This window comes from Quercus lobata, chromosome 12 (assembly GCF_001633185.2).
Source record: "Quercus lobata isolate SW786 chromosome 12, ValleyOak3.0 Primary Assembly, whole genome shotgun sequence".
NCBI lineage: Eukaryota > Viridiplantae > Streptophyta > Magnoliopsida > Fagales > Fagaceae > Quercus > Quercus lobata.
The window spans coordinates 35,616,456-35,633,913 of NC_044915.1; the positions used below are offsets into that span (position 1 = coordinate 35,616,456).

General features: G+C 31.5%; 2 protein-coding genes across 2 annotated transcripts; both read right to left on the reverse strand.

The window, feature by feature from the left end:
• Window positions 1-3,467: 3,467 nt before the first annotated feature.
• LOC115971738 (probable glycerol-3-phosphate acyltransferase 3) lies at window positions 3,468-5,793 on the reverse strand. Its single transcript, XM_031091763.1, has 2 exons — window positions 4,856-5,793; window positions 3,468-4,641 (listed from the first exon to the last, which is right to left on the reverse strand). Exons 1-2 carry the CDS (start codon window positions 5,726-5,728, stop codon window positions 3,751-3,753), a joined length of 1,764 nt encoding a protein of 587 aa, XP_030947623.1. The 5' UTR covers window positions 5,729-5,793; the 3' UTR covers window positions 3,468-3,750.
• A 4,333-nt stretch (window positions 5,794-10,126) lies between these two features.
• LOC115972518 (tRNA (carboxymethyluridine(34)-5-O)-methyltransferase) lies at window positions 10,127-14,335 on the reverse strand. Its single transcript, XM_031092831.1, has 3 exons — window positions 14,229-14,335; window positions 11,497-12,597; window positions 10,127-10,681 (listed from the first exon to the last, which is right to left on the reverse strand). Exons 2-3 carry the CDS (start codon window positions 12,561-12,563, stop codon window positions 10,594-10,596), a joined length of 1,155 nt encoding a protein of 384 aa, XP_030948691.1. The 5' UTR covers window positions 12,564-12,597; window positions 14,229-14,335; the 3' UTR covers window positions 10,127-10,593.
• Between the last annotated feature and the right edge of the window lie 3,123 nt (window positions 14,336-17,458).

Consider the following 17,458-nt stretch of genomic DNA (forward strand, 5'->3'; position numbering starts at 1 on the left):
TTAGTTGTAGAGCAGAGAGAAGAATGAAGCAATCCAAGAGAGACTCTTTGTGATACAGTGTAGAGTCCACAACAATATGCCTTCACCTATTTTCTCATATTTAATATGACAACTTAAACAAGTCTTATGAAGAAGGTTTTTTTTATTGATAAAATATAGTTAGTGAAGCTGCCCCCAGCAATTTAATAAGATTTTGTTGTTGATTTACAAAACTCTTTGAATATTATGATCATTTGTTATTAGTGCATGTCATATATTTTACTTTCTGTTAGTGTTTCTTTTAAATGTGATATGTAATCTTGGTCACACACACACACACACACACACACACACACACACACACACACACACACACACACACACACACACCTACCATGGTTGACCAGCTCAAATCCTAATGAAATTTGTATATTCCTTTTTGTGTGAATTATTCCTTAAAATCCAAAGCGAAAAGGTCCATTTATATATACACACACACCTACCTTGGTTGACCAGCTCAAATCCTAATGAAATTTGTATATTCCTTTTTGTGTGAGTTATTCCTTAAAATCCAAAGTGAAAACGTCCATTTAAGTTATATTTCTCTCAACCCAACAAAAAATGCATTTAATTTGATTAAAAAAAAAATATTTAGTATTTCTAATAACTTTCCCGTGCATTGCACGGGTTAGCGACTAGTTATTTTTATTTTAAAGATATGTACGTTACAGCTAGAGATTGAGTTGATGTGATTATACAGTTTTGAATAATAATATCTTTTTAGAGATTATTTGATGCGATTATGCAGTTTTGAACAATAACATCTTGGGAGAGTATTTAATTTTTCACTACCATTAATGGCAAATTATTCAGCATACCCAATGTACTATGTCTTACTCTTAAATACATATGTAGCTTATACATGAGACTCATGTTTATATACCCATTGGTAAAAGAGAGAAGCGTACGTAGTACCGTATAAAATAATTTCTCATGACTAATAGGATTTTCTTCTACTTAAATTGAGCTGAATTGTCGGCTGGAAAATTAATTATTTTTTGGGTACAGTTACTTTATGTTTTTTTAAATTAAATTCGGATACATAATTGTATTGATTTTAATTGTTTTTAGAAAAGAAGACACTCTTTATGCTTCAATAGTTAATGTAATATTAACTTGTAACCCCATGTATATACATGGATACACATAAAGATATACAATAAGATGCATAATATAATATAATTTATACATATATATAATTTAAATACTATTGATAGTCATTTTTATATTTTGTTAACACTTTAAAAAATTTTGTGTGGATATTATTAGGTATCAAATGTAATTGTCCATTTTTTAATATATTTTTATTATTATTGTGAAGTATTTTTTTTTTTTTTTTTACGATTCATTTATTCTAGATTCTTTGATTTTTGTATTTAATAACTCACTTGGATGAAAATTTATGATGTGGTCCCATTTTTTATTCTAAAATTAAGAAATAAAACTCTTTAAGAATAAATAATTTAGGACACATGACGCAAAATTGGAACCCTAATTTAAAATTCTAATTTGAGTTTCTCTCTATTCACCTATTATTATATATATAAATTGTGTTTGAATTGACTTATAGGGAATCCAATGTATTACAATAATTGCATCAAAGTTTTGTCCTTGGAAAAGTTATTCGATGTGCAATGATCTCTCCTTTCATATTCATGACAGGTCTAACAATAAAAGCTTCCCCAGATGTTCACATGAAAATTCCTGTCATGTGGAGAGAGCATTAACCACGAATTTATTATTAGACCTGTCATGCATATGAAAGGAGAGATCATTGCACATTGAATTCAATGTGCATTGATCTCTCCACGTGAAAATTCCTGCTTCTTTGAGCAAATTATAAACTGGTAGAAGGTTTATGGGCATGCATTATAGTAGCCATGCATTACAACTTCTATATATCAACACACACCCACACTTCTCACGGTGGGTGCTATACATTACACACACAACCATGCGTAAACACTAAACACAATCCACCTTTGCACCTATACACACTTTTTGAACTTAAAAACACAAACTCCAGCTCTGGACATCTTAAACCTTTTTTTTTTTTTTTTTTAATGAGAGTTGAATGAGAGTTCATGAGTTAGCTGGTGAAGTTATGGCATTTTCTTCAAAAGAGTGTCGAAGTAGTACGGTTTCTTACAGCTTAAATAATACAGTTGTGCGAACCCTAGGGTAGACGTAATAATCAATGGATTCCAGTTGGTAATTAATAAACAATTCTTTATTATTATCATTTGACATTTGGTACAACATATATTACACTGCATTATATAAAAATAATAACATGCAGAGTACTGTTGGAAAAATTATAAAGTCTTCTGATCGGTGATGTGATCCATCATTCCAATAAAAGACTTCCACTTATTTAAAATTATAAAATTTTAAATAAAAATTGAATACTGATTCAGTAATTTTAAATAAATGAGAATTTTTTACTGAAATAGTTGACAAATGTTGAGAAATGACGTCGAAAGTTAAGCACTTCCAAACAAAAAGTTCAAACTTACAACTCGCTTGCTTTTGCTTTGTGAAAGAACAAAGGAGAAAGAATTCAAAGAAAAAAACACATATGGCTTAACCGCTTAAGTCAGCAACGGAGGTAGCCTTTTACTTCAATATTAGAATATAGAAAACGCTGGAATCATTAAAAAATGACACAATTTTGTACTATAATTTACCACGTGGTAAGTTATAATTATTAAAAGTGTGTTCCCACATAATCTACAGACACTTATTTATCAGTCACAACTCACCACATGACAAGTTGTGGCATAAAGTTGTGCTATTTTTGGTAGTCCTAGCACAACTCTTAGAATATATACTAGGTAATAGGTATCAATTTTAACAATTTTGTTTTATAAAATTATACTTAGTCTTCTTATTAATATCATTATTTTTTTGAGTAATGTTAGAGGTACAAATTTTTTTACAAAATATTTCAAAAATTGCTAATGTGACGAGTGATTATTAGTAAATAAAAAAGTGACGTTAGCAATGGGCCTCGATGAAAACCAATAAAATGTTGTCCACAATAATAGTTTGTAAAAATGTTGTGAAATAGTTTGTGATTGTAGTATTACTTTAATTCTTTTAAGAATGACGTTATAATCACAAATTTTTCTACAATATTTTTACAAACTATTAAAGTAGCAAATTTTTATTGGTTTACATCTAGTCCCACCACTTACACTACTTTTTTTATTAATCAATAATTACTCACCATATCAATAATTTGTAAAAATATTTGTAACTCTAACATTTTCTTCATTTTAAAAACCATAAAAAAATCTATAAATTTAAATTTTAAAACAAAATATATAAGCCCAAAAAAATTAATCCAACAACAAAAATTATCAATAATGAAGCTAAAAAAAATTAATCCTAATCAACCAATTTAACTCAAAACAAACAATCCGACCTTTTAAAAAATTTCAAATAAAATAATTGTCTTTACCTAATAACATGCATCAAAGTTACAAAAAAAAAAAAAAAAAAAAAAAAAAAAAAAAAAAAAAAGTGGCTAAGCTACTGCACACAAACAGCAGCAAAGTCGCTCCTAACTACGAGTCTCGGCTCCGACCTTGTTACAGGCCTACCCAGTAGTATATAAAAGTAAAAACTAGATTGACTTCTTTAAAGGGAGATTTGAACATTGATTGGGCTACGAAGTTCTTGCCCACCTTATGCCCAACTTACGGGTGTTCATGGTCTTTTAGAATCCTGAATTATGCCCTCATTACCTGCTAAGATCATATACTTGTCTTTTCGTGTAAGACTGGTGCACTGGAACCCCAAAGCTTTGGCTATCTCATGCTGCACATGATTAGCTACTTCAAACTTAGATACCCCTCCAAACTTACATGTGTGTGAGTCTGGTAACTTCTCAAGAAATTTAATACAGTAGGTAGGATATGGATTCAGGAAGTGAAATGCATAGTCTAAACATTTACACCCACCAGCTGTTGTTCCATAAAACATACTTACCTGCACGTCTATAGCTACAGGAACTATATCATATGCCAGCTCTGCAAATAATGGACTAAACCTTAGTAAATAAGGTTCCCTACAAGTGGTTCCTTCTGTGCAAACCACAACGTCACCATAGCTCAACAATTTCTTCATTGCCATTCCATCTGTTTCCCTGTCTCGTGTCAAGTGGATGGTCCTGATTGGAGCTATTAACTCTGTAAATTTACTTATGCTGTATGTGACTGTAGAGAGTGGCTTATCTAGAACTGATTGAACATACAGTGGATCAAGCAGAGTTCTGTGGTTGCACACATAAAATATGCCATTTGGTCTCTTTTCATTGTTGGTTGAAGCAGTGGAGGACTTAGATCTCGCAACAGTGGTTCTTGCCCCAGTAAAGGCCAATATTGGATTGGACATCCAGTGAGGTAAAGTAATGCCAACAGGGACTCTAATGAGGACGAGGAAAATCCCAAGTGGAATCCACATGAACATAGCTAACGTGGCCAGTTGGGTTGGCCTTAACGCTAATCTTCCATCATGGAATATCAACGGCTTTGGATACTTCTCCCTTGGAAGGATATGCCAGTTCCTCTTCTCAGTTTCACTCACCAAGCAAACCTCCTGATCATGCAACACATGAACATTGTTAAAAAACATAAATATCAACATATTTATTTTTGATAATTCGATAATTACAACCATGAGGAGATGAGATTTGAACTCTCAAGCAATGTCACTAAGTTATAATAAGACTTATGGTCAAAAACAATCTACATAAATGTGTGTGCATGTGAGAGAGAGAGAGAGAGCGAGAGAGAGATCTAGGACAACCAACCTTGCAATGAGCAAGGAGATGCTGATCAAGGAGCTTTTTGTAGCTACAAAAACCAATAGCAACTGAACCAGTTCTCTTCTCACCAAGAATCTCATCTAAAACATTTCCGTCTGCCTTGATATCCTCCACTAATCCCACATAATACCCACAAACCACCTTTAATTCTTTCCCCAAAACAGCATCTACCCCTAAATAGTCTTTCAAAAACCCTTCAACCATGATTCTAGGCAAGTCACTCACCCCCACTTTTCTCCCACAAATCTTGACCACTTCAAAGCCTTCATCCCCAACATCTTGTAAAAATAACCTCGGTAAAACAGCTGTTCCTAATCTAAAGCTCTCCTTTTTTATGCCAAAGAAGCATAAGAAAATCTGAATCTTCAACCCCAGCTCTTCACCAAACAAACAAACAAGAGGGTATAAAAGAAAGAAAATGAGAGCCCTTAAGAGCCCTCCAGCTTCAAAGGCCACCACCATGAAGTAAGGAAACAATGAAGATGATTTCAGCAGGGAAGCTTCTGAGTGAAATATCAATGTTTGGTTTGAAAGCTCCTCAGCTCTATGTACAAGAGAGGTGTATTTCTCATATTTTAATTGGCTTGCATGGGCATTGATGATCTTCCATTGAGTAGAGGTTGGGTTCTCTGGCCTTCTAAGATGTTTATACAAGAAGGAGAGGGCATTTTGTGAGAACGACTTTCTAGCCATTCTTATTTCTTGATGCGACTTATGTGCTTGGGATTGGAGATAACAATAGAGCTTTTGCTTATACTCCCGTGAATGAGAGTGACTTATACCCCTCAGGCAAATGAATGAGGGTGAGTAATTATTAGGATTTGACACAATTAAAATTTTTAAGTGAGTAAAAAGCATATCTTAGGCTTATAGGTAAGACATCTTAGACTTAAAGGTAAGACATCTTAGACGTTTGAAGAAAAAATGCAGGGTTGGCAACATATCAGCCCAAGTGTTTGTGTGCTGGTCCTTGCACAATTATGTTTTGTAGGTGCCTAAATTTATCTCTTGGCCCCACAGCTTTTGTTGATATTGTTTTCCAAGACCTCTGTCCTGTACTTTTCTGTATGAGTGTACGTATCATTATCTCTTTTTTGTTTTTGTGTGTGAGAATCGTACGTATCCAGGGCCGGCACAAAGCGACAATTTTAAATGGGTCTTTTTATTAATAAAATATGAATTAAATAATTTTTATTTAAATTTTGATATCATTTTTTTTGTTTAAAGCCTAATTTTATTAATTTTTGTGATGTAAAAGTATTTATCAAGTTTTTGTAATCAAATTCTACTAACATTTCCATTTGAAATGATAACTGGCTTATCCACAATTTTTTAGAATAATAGCATAATTTTTTTTTTTTTTGAGAAGGAGAATAATGGTATAATTGATCTTAAATAATATGTTATTAATAAATATAAGCCATCAATATCATAAATATCATGTTTGAAATAACATTCAAGATATTATAGACAATACTTTTTCAAACTATCATCATTGTTTACTGTACTAGGAATCAAAAATATAGCTTGATCTTATTATATATAAAGATATAATTAATTATTATTTTTTAACAAATTAAGAATTTATATACTAACAAAACCAAAAGAATCCTCTCACAAAAAAAAAAAAATAATAATAATAATAACAAACAAAAAGGGAAGTACATATAAAACTATTAAAGTGTGGAGGTAAACCTATGCAACCTAGTACCCAATACTCATGTACCCCTTTTTTTATTTATTTATCAAAATGTATGGATCATTGACAAGTGTGAGGGCTATCTACCACTAACAACCAAAATTAAAAGAAGGCAAACTAAAGCAGGAAAGAACAGGGTTAAAGAAACAGAGATTTTAGAGTTAAAATTCCAAACCTGGATGTTGAAGGCTATGGCTCAACAAAGAAGGAGGTTCGAAGATCCAAAGCCGACTCCAAAGAAGACTTCAGAAAACCACTTTTTCTCTTAAAATGGAAAGAGCGTAGAAATTTGTCAACAATCAGTAAAAAAATTGAGGTTTGAGATTGAATTTATTTTGGGCTTTTTGCTTTCAGTTTGCTTTGTAGAGAGGGAGATAGTGTGTGATTTTTCAGCTTCAGTATATGTAGGAAATTAAATGATTTTTACACTATCCATAGAGAAAACGAATCGTTCAGCACATCCAACAATTTTTTGTTTTTGTTTTCCAAATGATTCTTTAATAATAAAATTTGGGTTTTAATTAATACTTGTATATGTTAAAGACATATATTTATTGGTTGGTTTTCAGTTTTCACCAAGAAAAAAAAATTATTGGTTAAAATTTGGGGGCCTTAGGCGATTGCATCAGTTGCTTATATGCTTGAGCCGGTACTGTACGTATCTTTATCTTTGTTTGCTTATCATTAAACGTTTCATTATTATAAACAAATAAAAAATAAATGCAGAATGACAATTATAGATGATCACTTGATTGTTGTATCATCTATTAATAATTATTTTCAAATTTATTACTTTAATTAGTTACAAAACAAAGATATGAATCATTTGATTTTTAAAATATATAGAGATTTACATTAATCAAAAGAGACATTAATTTTAAGATTTTTGATAATTATGTCATAAAAAGTTAATCTCATTCGTTTAAGAATTTTGATTAACCATAAAGTTAGGGTAGCTATTTAACATATAAATATTTATTTAACTATAATAGTTTTTTAGTACCTATTTGCTAAAGACAATATATCTATTCTTTAAAAACTTCTAAGAATGATAACGAATATCATCATCTTTCAACAATAAACAACTGAGTTTTACTAAGAAATTTAAAATTAAAAAAAAAAAAGATAAGAAAAGGCTCGTGTCATTAAATATCATCATTCTAACTTTCTAAGAACTTTTATCATTTAAAACTCAAAATATGTAAATAAAATTTTTAGGATGTTAAAATTTAGCAGTTGTAATTTAGACATTACATAATAAAATATTTTAAGAATCATAAGTTTTCATTAGGGTTTAACTGAGAGAATAACAATATGATATATTTGCTCTTTTCCAAAATATTAAGGGAAAAATTGCATGATTTTAAAATTTAAGAAAGAATTGTAAACTACCCCAAACATAAAGGATGAAAAATATTTTTTTCCTAAGTTTTTGTTTTTGTTTTTGTGTGCAAAACTATGTGTTTTTACTTAAAATAGTGTGTAAAGAAAAAAAATACAAAAAGTCAACCCAAAAAAATTGTATGTGGAATAGTGAATTTTGGCTCAACAAAGTTTATTAAACCAATTTGGTACTGTAGCTACTGTTCAAAACTTAAAAAAAAAAAAGAAAAAAAAAGAAAAAAAAAAGAAACACAAAGTGGCTCAACAAAATGGCATTGTAGATGTACAACGCAAAAACACTAGATGTACAATACAAAAACACTGTACGACATTTTCGCGCTTTTATATATAAGAAAAAAGAGCACAAATCTATGATTGAAAAAAAAAAAAATTACATGTTGAACAAACCAAAAGTACTGTAACTTTTACACATTCACATAACAAGTGTCACAATATTTTCACAAAATATTTGTTTTTAGTCGTGGTTGATCGCAGTTTCATATTTTATTATTTTATTTTGACTTATAAGAAATTGACAGCTTAATAATTGTGAAAATATTGTAAAATTTGTTGTGTCAGTGTAACAATATATATAAAAGAAAAAAAAACAAATGGAAGACCCAAAAAAAAAAATATATATATATATATATATATATAACTATTGTAGCTACAGTGCCACATGGTACTGTAGCAACTGTTCAAAACTAAAAAAAAGACAAAGTGGCTCACCAAAATTACACTGTAGATGAACAATGAAAAACGTTGTATGAACAATGGCAAAACACTGTAGTGGCATAGTCACTTTTTATATAGTTAATAGATATATAAGAAAAAAGAGCACAAATCGATGATTGAAAAAAAAAAAAGTGCATATTGAACAAACCAAAAATACTGCTGTTTTTATTTTTAGTTGTGGTTGGTCACAGTTTCATATTTTATTATTTTATTTTGACTTATAAGAAATTGACACTTCAATAATTATGAAAATATTGTGAAATTTGTTGCGTAAGTAGAACAATATATATAAAAGAAAAAAAAAAGTACGAACGGAAGATAAAAAAAACTGTAACTACTGTAGCTACAGTACCACCTGCGCCTGGTACTGTAGCTACTGTTCGAAACAAAAAAAAAAAGAAAAAAAAAAGAAAAGAAAGTGCCTCACCAAAATTCCACAGTAGATAAACAGTGAAAAAAAGTGATATAAACAGTACATAAATATTGTGGCAGCATAGCCGCTTTTTATATAGTTAATAGAAATAATGTGTGCTTCACCTTAATCAAGCATGTGCTTGTGCAGTGCACCCAAGATCTAAAAAACCTTTGTGGTCAAGTAAACTTTGTGCTTTTACTAACACTAGTGCCACCTTAAGTTTGAAGGGTGTGTTAGAGATATTATGGTCTAAGAAGCCCAAACTCATTGTAAGTTCATGTACTTGTAAAACAAACAAAGTAACCATAATCCTACTTGTAGTGCAAGTACTACAATCCAAAAAGGTTAGTTTAGGGTTCATTGTAATACATAGTTTCTATACTTCTATATAGTAGAGATGTAATGGCTCAAGACTGTAGATATAGGTTGAGAAATTGAACTACATTACTGTTGCTTCTGCCTCCTATTTTTCTCCTTTTGTCTCTCACTCACAATTCCACAACAATCCTAAATACTTAAAAATATTTGCAAGAAAAAGCACTACACTTAGAACAAAATGAGTCAATAAGGTCGAGGTGCGGAGAATTGGAGGGGATAAAAGAATACCGTTAAAGATACACAGTAACATTTTTCACAATTTATGGGTTGGCGAGTTTTTAAATATTGTCTATGCTTGACTTATTTTTCTATAAAGCCTAGTTTACGCCTGATCTCAATCATTTAATGCCTTTGTCTAGTTTTGCTTCAAGTTGTTCACAAACATCTTGATTCATTTGCATATCCAAATCCAGGTGGTTCTTTGCAGTTACTTTTATCATTCAGCTTTGTTTGCGCCTTAAATCAAACAGCAGCTATTACCCACCATACAAAGTTGAATCCAAGTATCGAACCATTGTAAACATATGCAAATGCAACCATGGGTTGTCCAAAGTAGTCCACTCCAGTCTCCTAGGAAGAGTTTCTTCTTCTCTGGCTACACAGTACACACTACTTTCAAGCATAACAACATGGGCAGGAAGGTATATTATGTTCTAATGATATCTGATATCCTAGAGGTACTTAATAAGAATAAAAAGTGTAAATGCAAATTGATGCATAACTTGATAGCAGAAAGACAAATTTGATCCAATGTTGGTTAGTACAGAGGCATAGAAGTTCCTCAAAAATACATCCCTTACAAGGTCAATGCATGTTAAATACATTGGATTACTCAAATCCCCCATGTAATGGTAAAACACATATCCTTTGTGACCAATGTATGTTACACTTCAGTCTGCTCTCTCTGTCCTCCAAAGATCAATCGCTCACACACATACACCCAGCATTTCCCCAGATCCACCACATATGTAAGAAACAGTGCACTGAGTATCATAACCACACATGGATCAACTTGGAAAGTGCAAAAGTTTGCAGAGCCCATCCTTTAAGGAAGAAAGCAACCCTCTACATAAATCCATTTAGGTCCTTTGACATCCCAGCAAGTTTAATTTTTCATAATATTTTCTCAAGAATGATACACCAGTTTGATTTGTCATAAAATCGGTCAACAATGACTGCATTGTCCATACCTGAGACTAACCTGTAGAGAGAAGTGATAAATAAGGAGGAAGAAACATCATCTATCTTGTGTAAACAAGCATGTCAAGGCGTGAAGCAGCAAAGGGAAAAAACTTGAGTTTAATCAAATAAAAGCAAAATGTTTAATACATTGACTTTAGAAATCTCAGATTGGCACCAACAAAAAAGCTGGGGAAAAACAATGAAGGGTTATGTCCAGTTGCATGCTTGAGAATGGTGAAGATCATCAAATGTTACCATGAGTTTCTTGGAATTGTTCAAAAGTTCATCAAAACTACCATTAATGGGCTTGTTCTCATTTTTATTATCTTGGTTTTTTTAGCTGTAATCTCTGGAGCTTTATTGTATGCAGGGGACACCCTGATTTTCAGCCGTACATTCCTAATCCTACAAAAAGCAACTCAATCTCCATACTAAAGATAAATTGACAAAAATGGTTGATATGCATACTAGCTAAACAATGTAGCCTGAATATCACTAAGATCACTTTTATGCATGTTTAGGTTGCTCTCCAAAAAAATCTCAGTGTAATGCAAGTTATATATTCAAATCCATAAGTATGGTTCAGATGATATAATGATATCAGAGATCTCTATTATAGATGCATCAAAATTGGAACGGGCTCATATTCTATTCCAGCTAGCTACATGTAAGATATTTCGAGCAAGAGAAGATAGACTAGAATTTCCTTCAAGTAATTCAAAACCAATTGATAGAAAAGCACACATAACAATCAATTATACAATATACAATCAATGGAAAAGCAATAGAAGCAAGTTAATCCAAATGAAAACATATAATGAAGTTATAAATTACCTTTCAAGTTCGCCTTCACTGAAAACATGGTAATATCTATTGTACACTACAGCACCCTTTTTATCATCTTTCTTTGCCAGACCATTTGCAAGAGCACATGCAGAAACACCACTTACTTCAGCACGATGATAAGGTAAATGCCAAGGAACAAAATACTCCTGGTGATTCATGGTATTCCTTTCATGTTTAAAGACCACTGAATCATTTTTACTTTCAGAGGTCAAATGCATAGTTTCATGCATCTTCTCTGTTGAACTCTCCTTGGAATCTTTTACAGGCTCTGTTGAACTATTCTCCTCACTTTCTGGGATACTTTCTAATAGTAAGGATGAAGGGCTACGAGCATGAGGACTACCTTGTCCTATCCACTCTTCATCATACTTTTCTGTCAGTGGAGTCCATTTAGCAACCAATAACTGATCCTCTTGTTCTACAGCCCAAACTGTTATCAGAACTAGCCCACCCTTTCTGACAACTCTAACTAATTCTTCAATTGCTTTTTTCCTCCGAATCTCTGTACTTAGATGATGTAATACAGCAATAGAGATTGCTGCATCACCAAAACCTGTTTTATAAGGAAGATTAACAGCATCTGCAACAAGTACTTCATGCCCTCTATCTGCACAGATTTTGATAAGGGGAGCACTTATATCACATCCTATGAAAAAGCAATCAGGATTCAAACCCAAGTACTTTCCATTGCCACATCCCGCATCCAAGATGAGAGATCCTGAAGGCAAAGATGATAAAAAGGTGGCAACTTTTGGCCATTTAGCAAACCGGGTGGAACTAAAATGGGGAGCAATAGCATCATAAACATGATGGACATACTTCTTTTCTATTTCAGGGGTGGATTGTACACTTAAGGATGATACGCTTTGAGATTGTGGAATTTGAGATTCTCCATCACATACAAGAGTAGACATGTTAGAAGCACCTTTTATGTTGACTTCTCTTGTGGTGTTGAAAACTTCTGAATGACAGAGATTATGAACTAGAGGGAGTACACTTAAGGCCTGGGGAGATTTATAGAAGAATCTACTCACTCTTAAAACATTACGAAGCATTAGCCAGAAAATCTGAATGTAATCAGAAATGACCCTGCAAAAGACCATTGATAATAAGAACAAACAATTTTGCAAATCCTGTGATATAAATCAAATGCAAAAAGAGGTAACTACATAACATAATAGGAGTTGCAAACCATGACATTCTTAATTTTGAGTAAGCAACAGTGCAACAAAGATTAGGAGGGGGAAAACAGCACATATTGATTAGCATGTCAGCTGTCTCTAAGTATGATTGCTCATTCCTTGATTACTATTTTCATCATGCATATTTTTTAGATCTCACTCATTCCTTGATTACTATTTTCATCATGCATATTTTTTAGATCTCTTTTTCCCAGCAACCAAGGAGTCAAGGACCTAAAATCTATCAGGAAAGCAACTTGTATGATTTAGTAGGAAATTAACCAATTATTAAACAGTTGTCAAGTTCACTCAGCAAAAAATGGGTTTGGCAACTTAAAGCAATGGCGTTTAGATTAAACTAACTTTTCACGAGAAATGCAAGCCTATATATTTTGTAAGAAATGCCTGACCAGTGACCTCTATGTGTCTTTCCAATGAATTTTAGTCTTCAATTCTGAAAGACTGAAACCCCACAAACTGATTGCGTTGAACATTACTATTATCCATACTGCCGTGAAGACTGAAATGTGGGTCATAATCAAAGAAGTAGTTTATTATGGTCTCCCCTTTTTTTATGATGACATTGAACCTCACCAAGGCAGGGCCACCACAGATATACGATCGCACCTGCCAGAACCGTGTATCAAGTAATCTAGGGGAACTTTGAGTAGAGATTGAACCCAGGATGTCTGGGTATACAACTCATCCCAAGCCTCCAGCCATTAGGCCGCACCTCTGTCGGGTATTATGATCTCCCCATTTCCAATTATATCCTTTTGGACTAAGATATGGATTTCTTTTGCTGAAATTAGATCTAGTCTAAATTGAGATTACGAATATCCAAACCATTTCATATTTCTAGTTCTCACAAATTTTTCCCCGTTTACATACAGCCATTTGATATCAAAATTCAGAATTTCACAATGTTATTAATACTTGTTTCAAGCTCAGTTAAGTGCAATGTTTTCATTCTTTCACTTTTACTATCATAAAAATAAATAAATAAATAAAAGTGTCAGCTTCAGACACTCGACCTAATCTGTATTCTAATACCTTACTTCTCAGTTCTCACCTAATCATCAACAACAATAATGTAAACTCAACCTCAAGGTAAACACACAGACATAAATAACAAACTGAAACAATCTTTCTTTTTTTTTCTTTCGTTTTTTCCTTCTTCAAAGCTCTTGACCTTGAAAACTATAACAACCCTTTTCACATTCACTACTATATGTGAAATCTGATGTCTTGTTGAAAGACCTGCCTCCACATTCGGTCCAGTGGCACGCGGTAAGACCAATCAAAGATTGACCCACATTGCATTCTTATATGAGCAAATGCCACTGATTTTCCTCAAAGGCGAGTCTTCCCTGATTTTCTCAGTACCCAAACAGCCCAATAATAGAAAAAAACCAAACCAAAATCCAAAAAAAAAACTTTCTAACAAATTTAGGGCCGAAATCCTCATATATTTGATATGACTTACATAGAAACAAAGATTGGAAAGAAAGATATATTGAAAATAAAAAATGGGCTAACCTTTGGAGTTGGAGAAACCTGAGCAATTGATGAGCCGAAGAAAATCACCCGTTAGTCTCTTTTAGTTAGGTATTGTGCTCCATTCTCTATTCAAGTTTTGTTTTTGCTTATGCTTTTTCTCACAAATTTAAAACGCACCGTTTTGGCTCACACACAAACAAATAGAAATTTAAAAGTGACTAAAGTTTGTAGGACATGGGGGTAAAGGTCGGGGTTCAAATCTTTAGAATGAAGTTTCATACATATACACTTAAATTATTCTAAAGTTACATTTTTTATAGTTTGTACCAAATTTTTATGTTAGAAGAAAGTTATAGGGATAACAAAAATTCACAATATTATGAAATTAGTTTTACTATCTCACACAAGAGTTTATCACAATTTGTAATTTTTTTTAATTGTCCATATGTGAAGTGATAGACTAATTTGGGAATGTTGTAAAAAAAAAAAAAAAAAAATTGAATTTTTGTTGTGCCGGCTCTTTAAATCATGTCTCAAGTTTTCGATTTTCTCAATTAACGTCTCAAATTTATAATTTGTTTCCATTTGAAGTGTTTGTCTATTTTTGAAATTCATTTTCATTATTATGAGTAGTAACGAGGTATATATATGGAGGAAACTGTTAATTAATCTCTACATTTCACCTAAAAATTGTTTATAAATAAATTTGGTAACCATTAAACAAGAAAGGAAGAGAAAGAAAATTTTGTTTTTGAAGAGAAAGTTTTGCATAAAGAGAGAAACATATTAATTACTAGAAAATCAAAGTTTGTGAAGCACAAAATTTTATCAATAAATAATAGAGATGGACAAGGGGCTTTAAATTGTAAAGGTTTCATAAGTTTGGCACTTAATTGACAAAATCAAAAAACTTGAAATCTAATTTTAAATGAGATATAGATTATGGACTTTTTATGTTATTTCCCTACGCACCATTTTATCAAAATAAAAACTTGGCAATTTTTTTATGCAAGCAACAACCATAATTCTTTTTGCGGTTTCATTTCTTATTTCTCTTACTTACATACGATTTAATCAAGAGCCTTGTAGCTTAATTAACATTTTCCTATATGCAAAGTACTTGAGGACTTAAAGGTGAAAGGATTCGAGTTACAGACCGAGGTTAGCAACATATTGTACTTTTATATATATATATATATATATATAAGAAGGAGATTAAGTACTGTAGAATTAAGTGTTTTGTCATTTTTAGTTTTTATCTTGTTATTAAGTGATCAGAAAATTTGTGTATAAAAAAAGTTTCCAATTGTATAGGAAATTTTTTTGGCTAAAAATTGTGTATAGCAATTTGATACTCATTGAGTTTTACAGTTTGATATTTAAAAAAAGGGCTTTTAAAGGAATACATCTCTTGCAATAATTCGTAGGCTTTTCACTTGAATTTTGTTATGGATCCCATATGAGACATAAAATATTTAGTTAAATCTAAAAATTCTCCACAAGAAATTACCAGGTATCTAGTCTTTGTTTTCCTGTTTCTATGAAGTGAAGGTATTGAGACTTTGACAAGTTAAAAGAGAACTAAGCCTGAAAATACTCTGTAGTCCTGTCCGAAATAATATTAAGTCAAATGCATTTTTTTAAATTGATTAATGGCTCAGCCTTAACTTTAAGGTTATGTATCTCCTTTTTTTTAAAAAAAACATTTAAGGCTATGTCAGCATGACATAGGTGCTACATCCAAAAAAGAAAAAATGAAAAAAAGAAAACAAAAAATAATACTATATATTAATTGCTAGTAAATGGGGTTTACAGTTGAGCATTCAAAACAAGAGTATCAAACCCACTCAAGTGATATTTAGGGTCGGTTTGGTAAAGTACTTTAAAGTTTAAACATATATTTTCAGTTTTTAAACAACATTATACACATTTCTATACACTTTTTCACCCATATGTATTTCAAAAAATACAAACAACATTAATCAAACTACTCTACCAAACAAGTCCAAATATTTTAAACCACAAAAATCATGCTCCATCAAAGATGCTATATCTTACAAAATTTGACATCAATGAAAACTTGCTGTAGCAACTTGTTATTATTTTTTAATGATTTTGTGGTGATTGTTTTTTATTATTTTAATGAGTTGTTTATATTATTATAAATGAAATGGTAAAAAAATAGAATCTTTAATGTGAAATGAATTGTGAAGTGAGTTGTCAAAATTGATAAATTAAGTTTTTGAGTTGTTAAATACTATATTTTTTGAGATCCTTGATGTGAATGCTCGGTTTTGTGTTTGATTATAACTCAATTTCTAATTCTTTTCTAATATCCTAGCATTTTATTTATTTGTTTAGAAAATTTATCTTATTTTGTCTTTGGCCATTAGACTTTAGTTCTATGATTTTATGCTGGCTAGCAAATTCCTTTCAAGTTCTTCTTAGCTTCATGGAAGCTCTTCTACATCTACCAGTGACCTTGAAAATATACTTGATTCAATAAAATTCAACATTGATGTTAGACTGGTCCTTAAACTAAATTACAACTTGATGTATTATATTTTGTTATTTGAATCTTAAATATTTAGTCAATCAAATATTGCTATAATAGTACTCTCCCTGTTTAGGTTGCTGCAATTTAAATTTCTAGTTTGTGTTCATCTTAGGCCTTTTTGTACTTCAATCATGAAATAATTAAATATAATTAAAACTTTGTGTGATACCCATTTATGAAAAATGGTCAAGTTTTGGACATTATCTAAATAATTAGTCCAAGTCTCCTACGAGACATGGTTCGTTAAATAGTGTTTATTGCTTCTGTCAACTATGGCGTGATACTGATGGACGTATTTGTTGGGTGCGAACAGAATTTTCCACGTCCGAGAGGCTAAGAATTCCATGGTGAGAGTATTCTTAGAAAAAAGGTAGGAGGAATAATAAGATTATCAATATAATATATAAACAGTGGCGGCTCCAGGATTATTTTTTAGGGGGGTCAATAAGAAACAGAAATTATACAAAATTTAAAATAAAAGAGAACTTGAATATATCGACATCACAAAAAACAAAACAAAAAAAAAAAAAAACGAAAATACATAAAATTTTACAATTGCTTTCTATGATGTTTCATATATTGAAATTGTTAAATGATTTCTTCATTATCAATCCTATGAGCTACATCTTTTTCAACGTACACAGCCAAGCAATCATTCATCCATTGATCTTCCATTGGACTCATTAATTTTTTTTCTAGATTTTAAATCAAA

What these genes read in the sequence shown, in the direction of transcription:
- LOC115972518 (XM_031092831.1), bottom strand. Translation starts at nt 12,563, where the DNA reads ATGCTTCGTAATGTTTTAAGAGTGAGTAGATTCTTCTATAAATCTCCC. An exon ending in AGTGAAGGCGAACTTGAAAG is followed by an intron (nt 10,682 to 11,496) that starts GTAATTTATAAC and finishes TTCTCTCTACAG; the next exon opens with GTTAGTCTCAGGTATGGACA.
- LOC115971738 (XM_031091763.1), bottom strand. Translation starts at nt 5,728, where the DNA reads ATGCTTTTTACTCACTTAAAAATTTTAATTGTGTCAAATCCTAATAAT. An exon ending in ATCTCCTTGCTCATTGCAAG is followed by an intron (nt 4,642 to 4,855) that starts GTTGGTTGTCCT and finishes TTGCATGATCAG; the next exon opens with GAGGTTTGCTTGGTGAGTGA.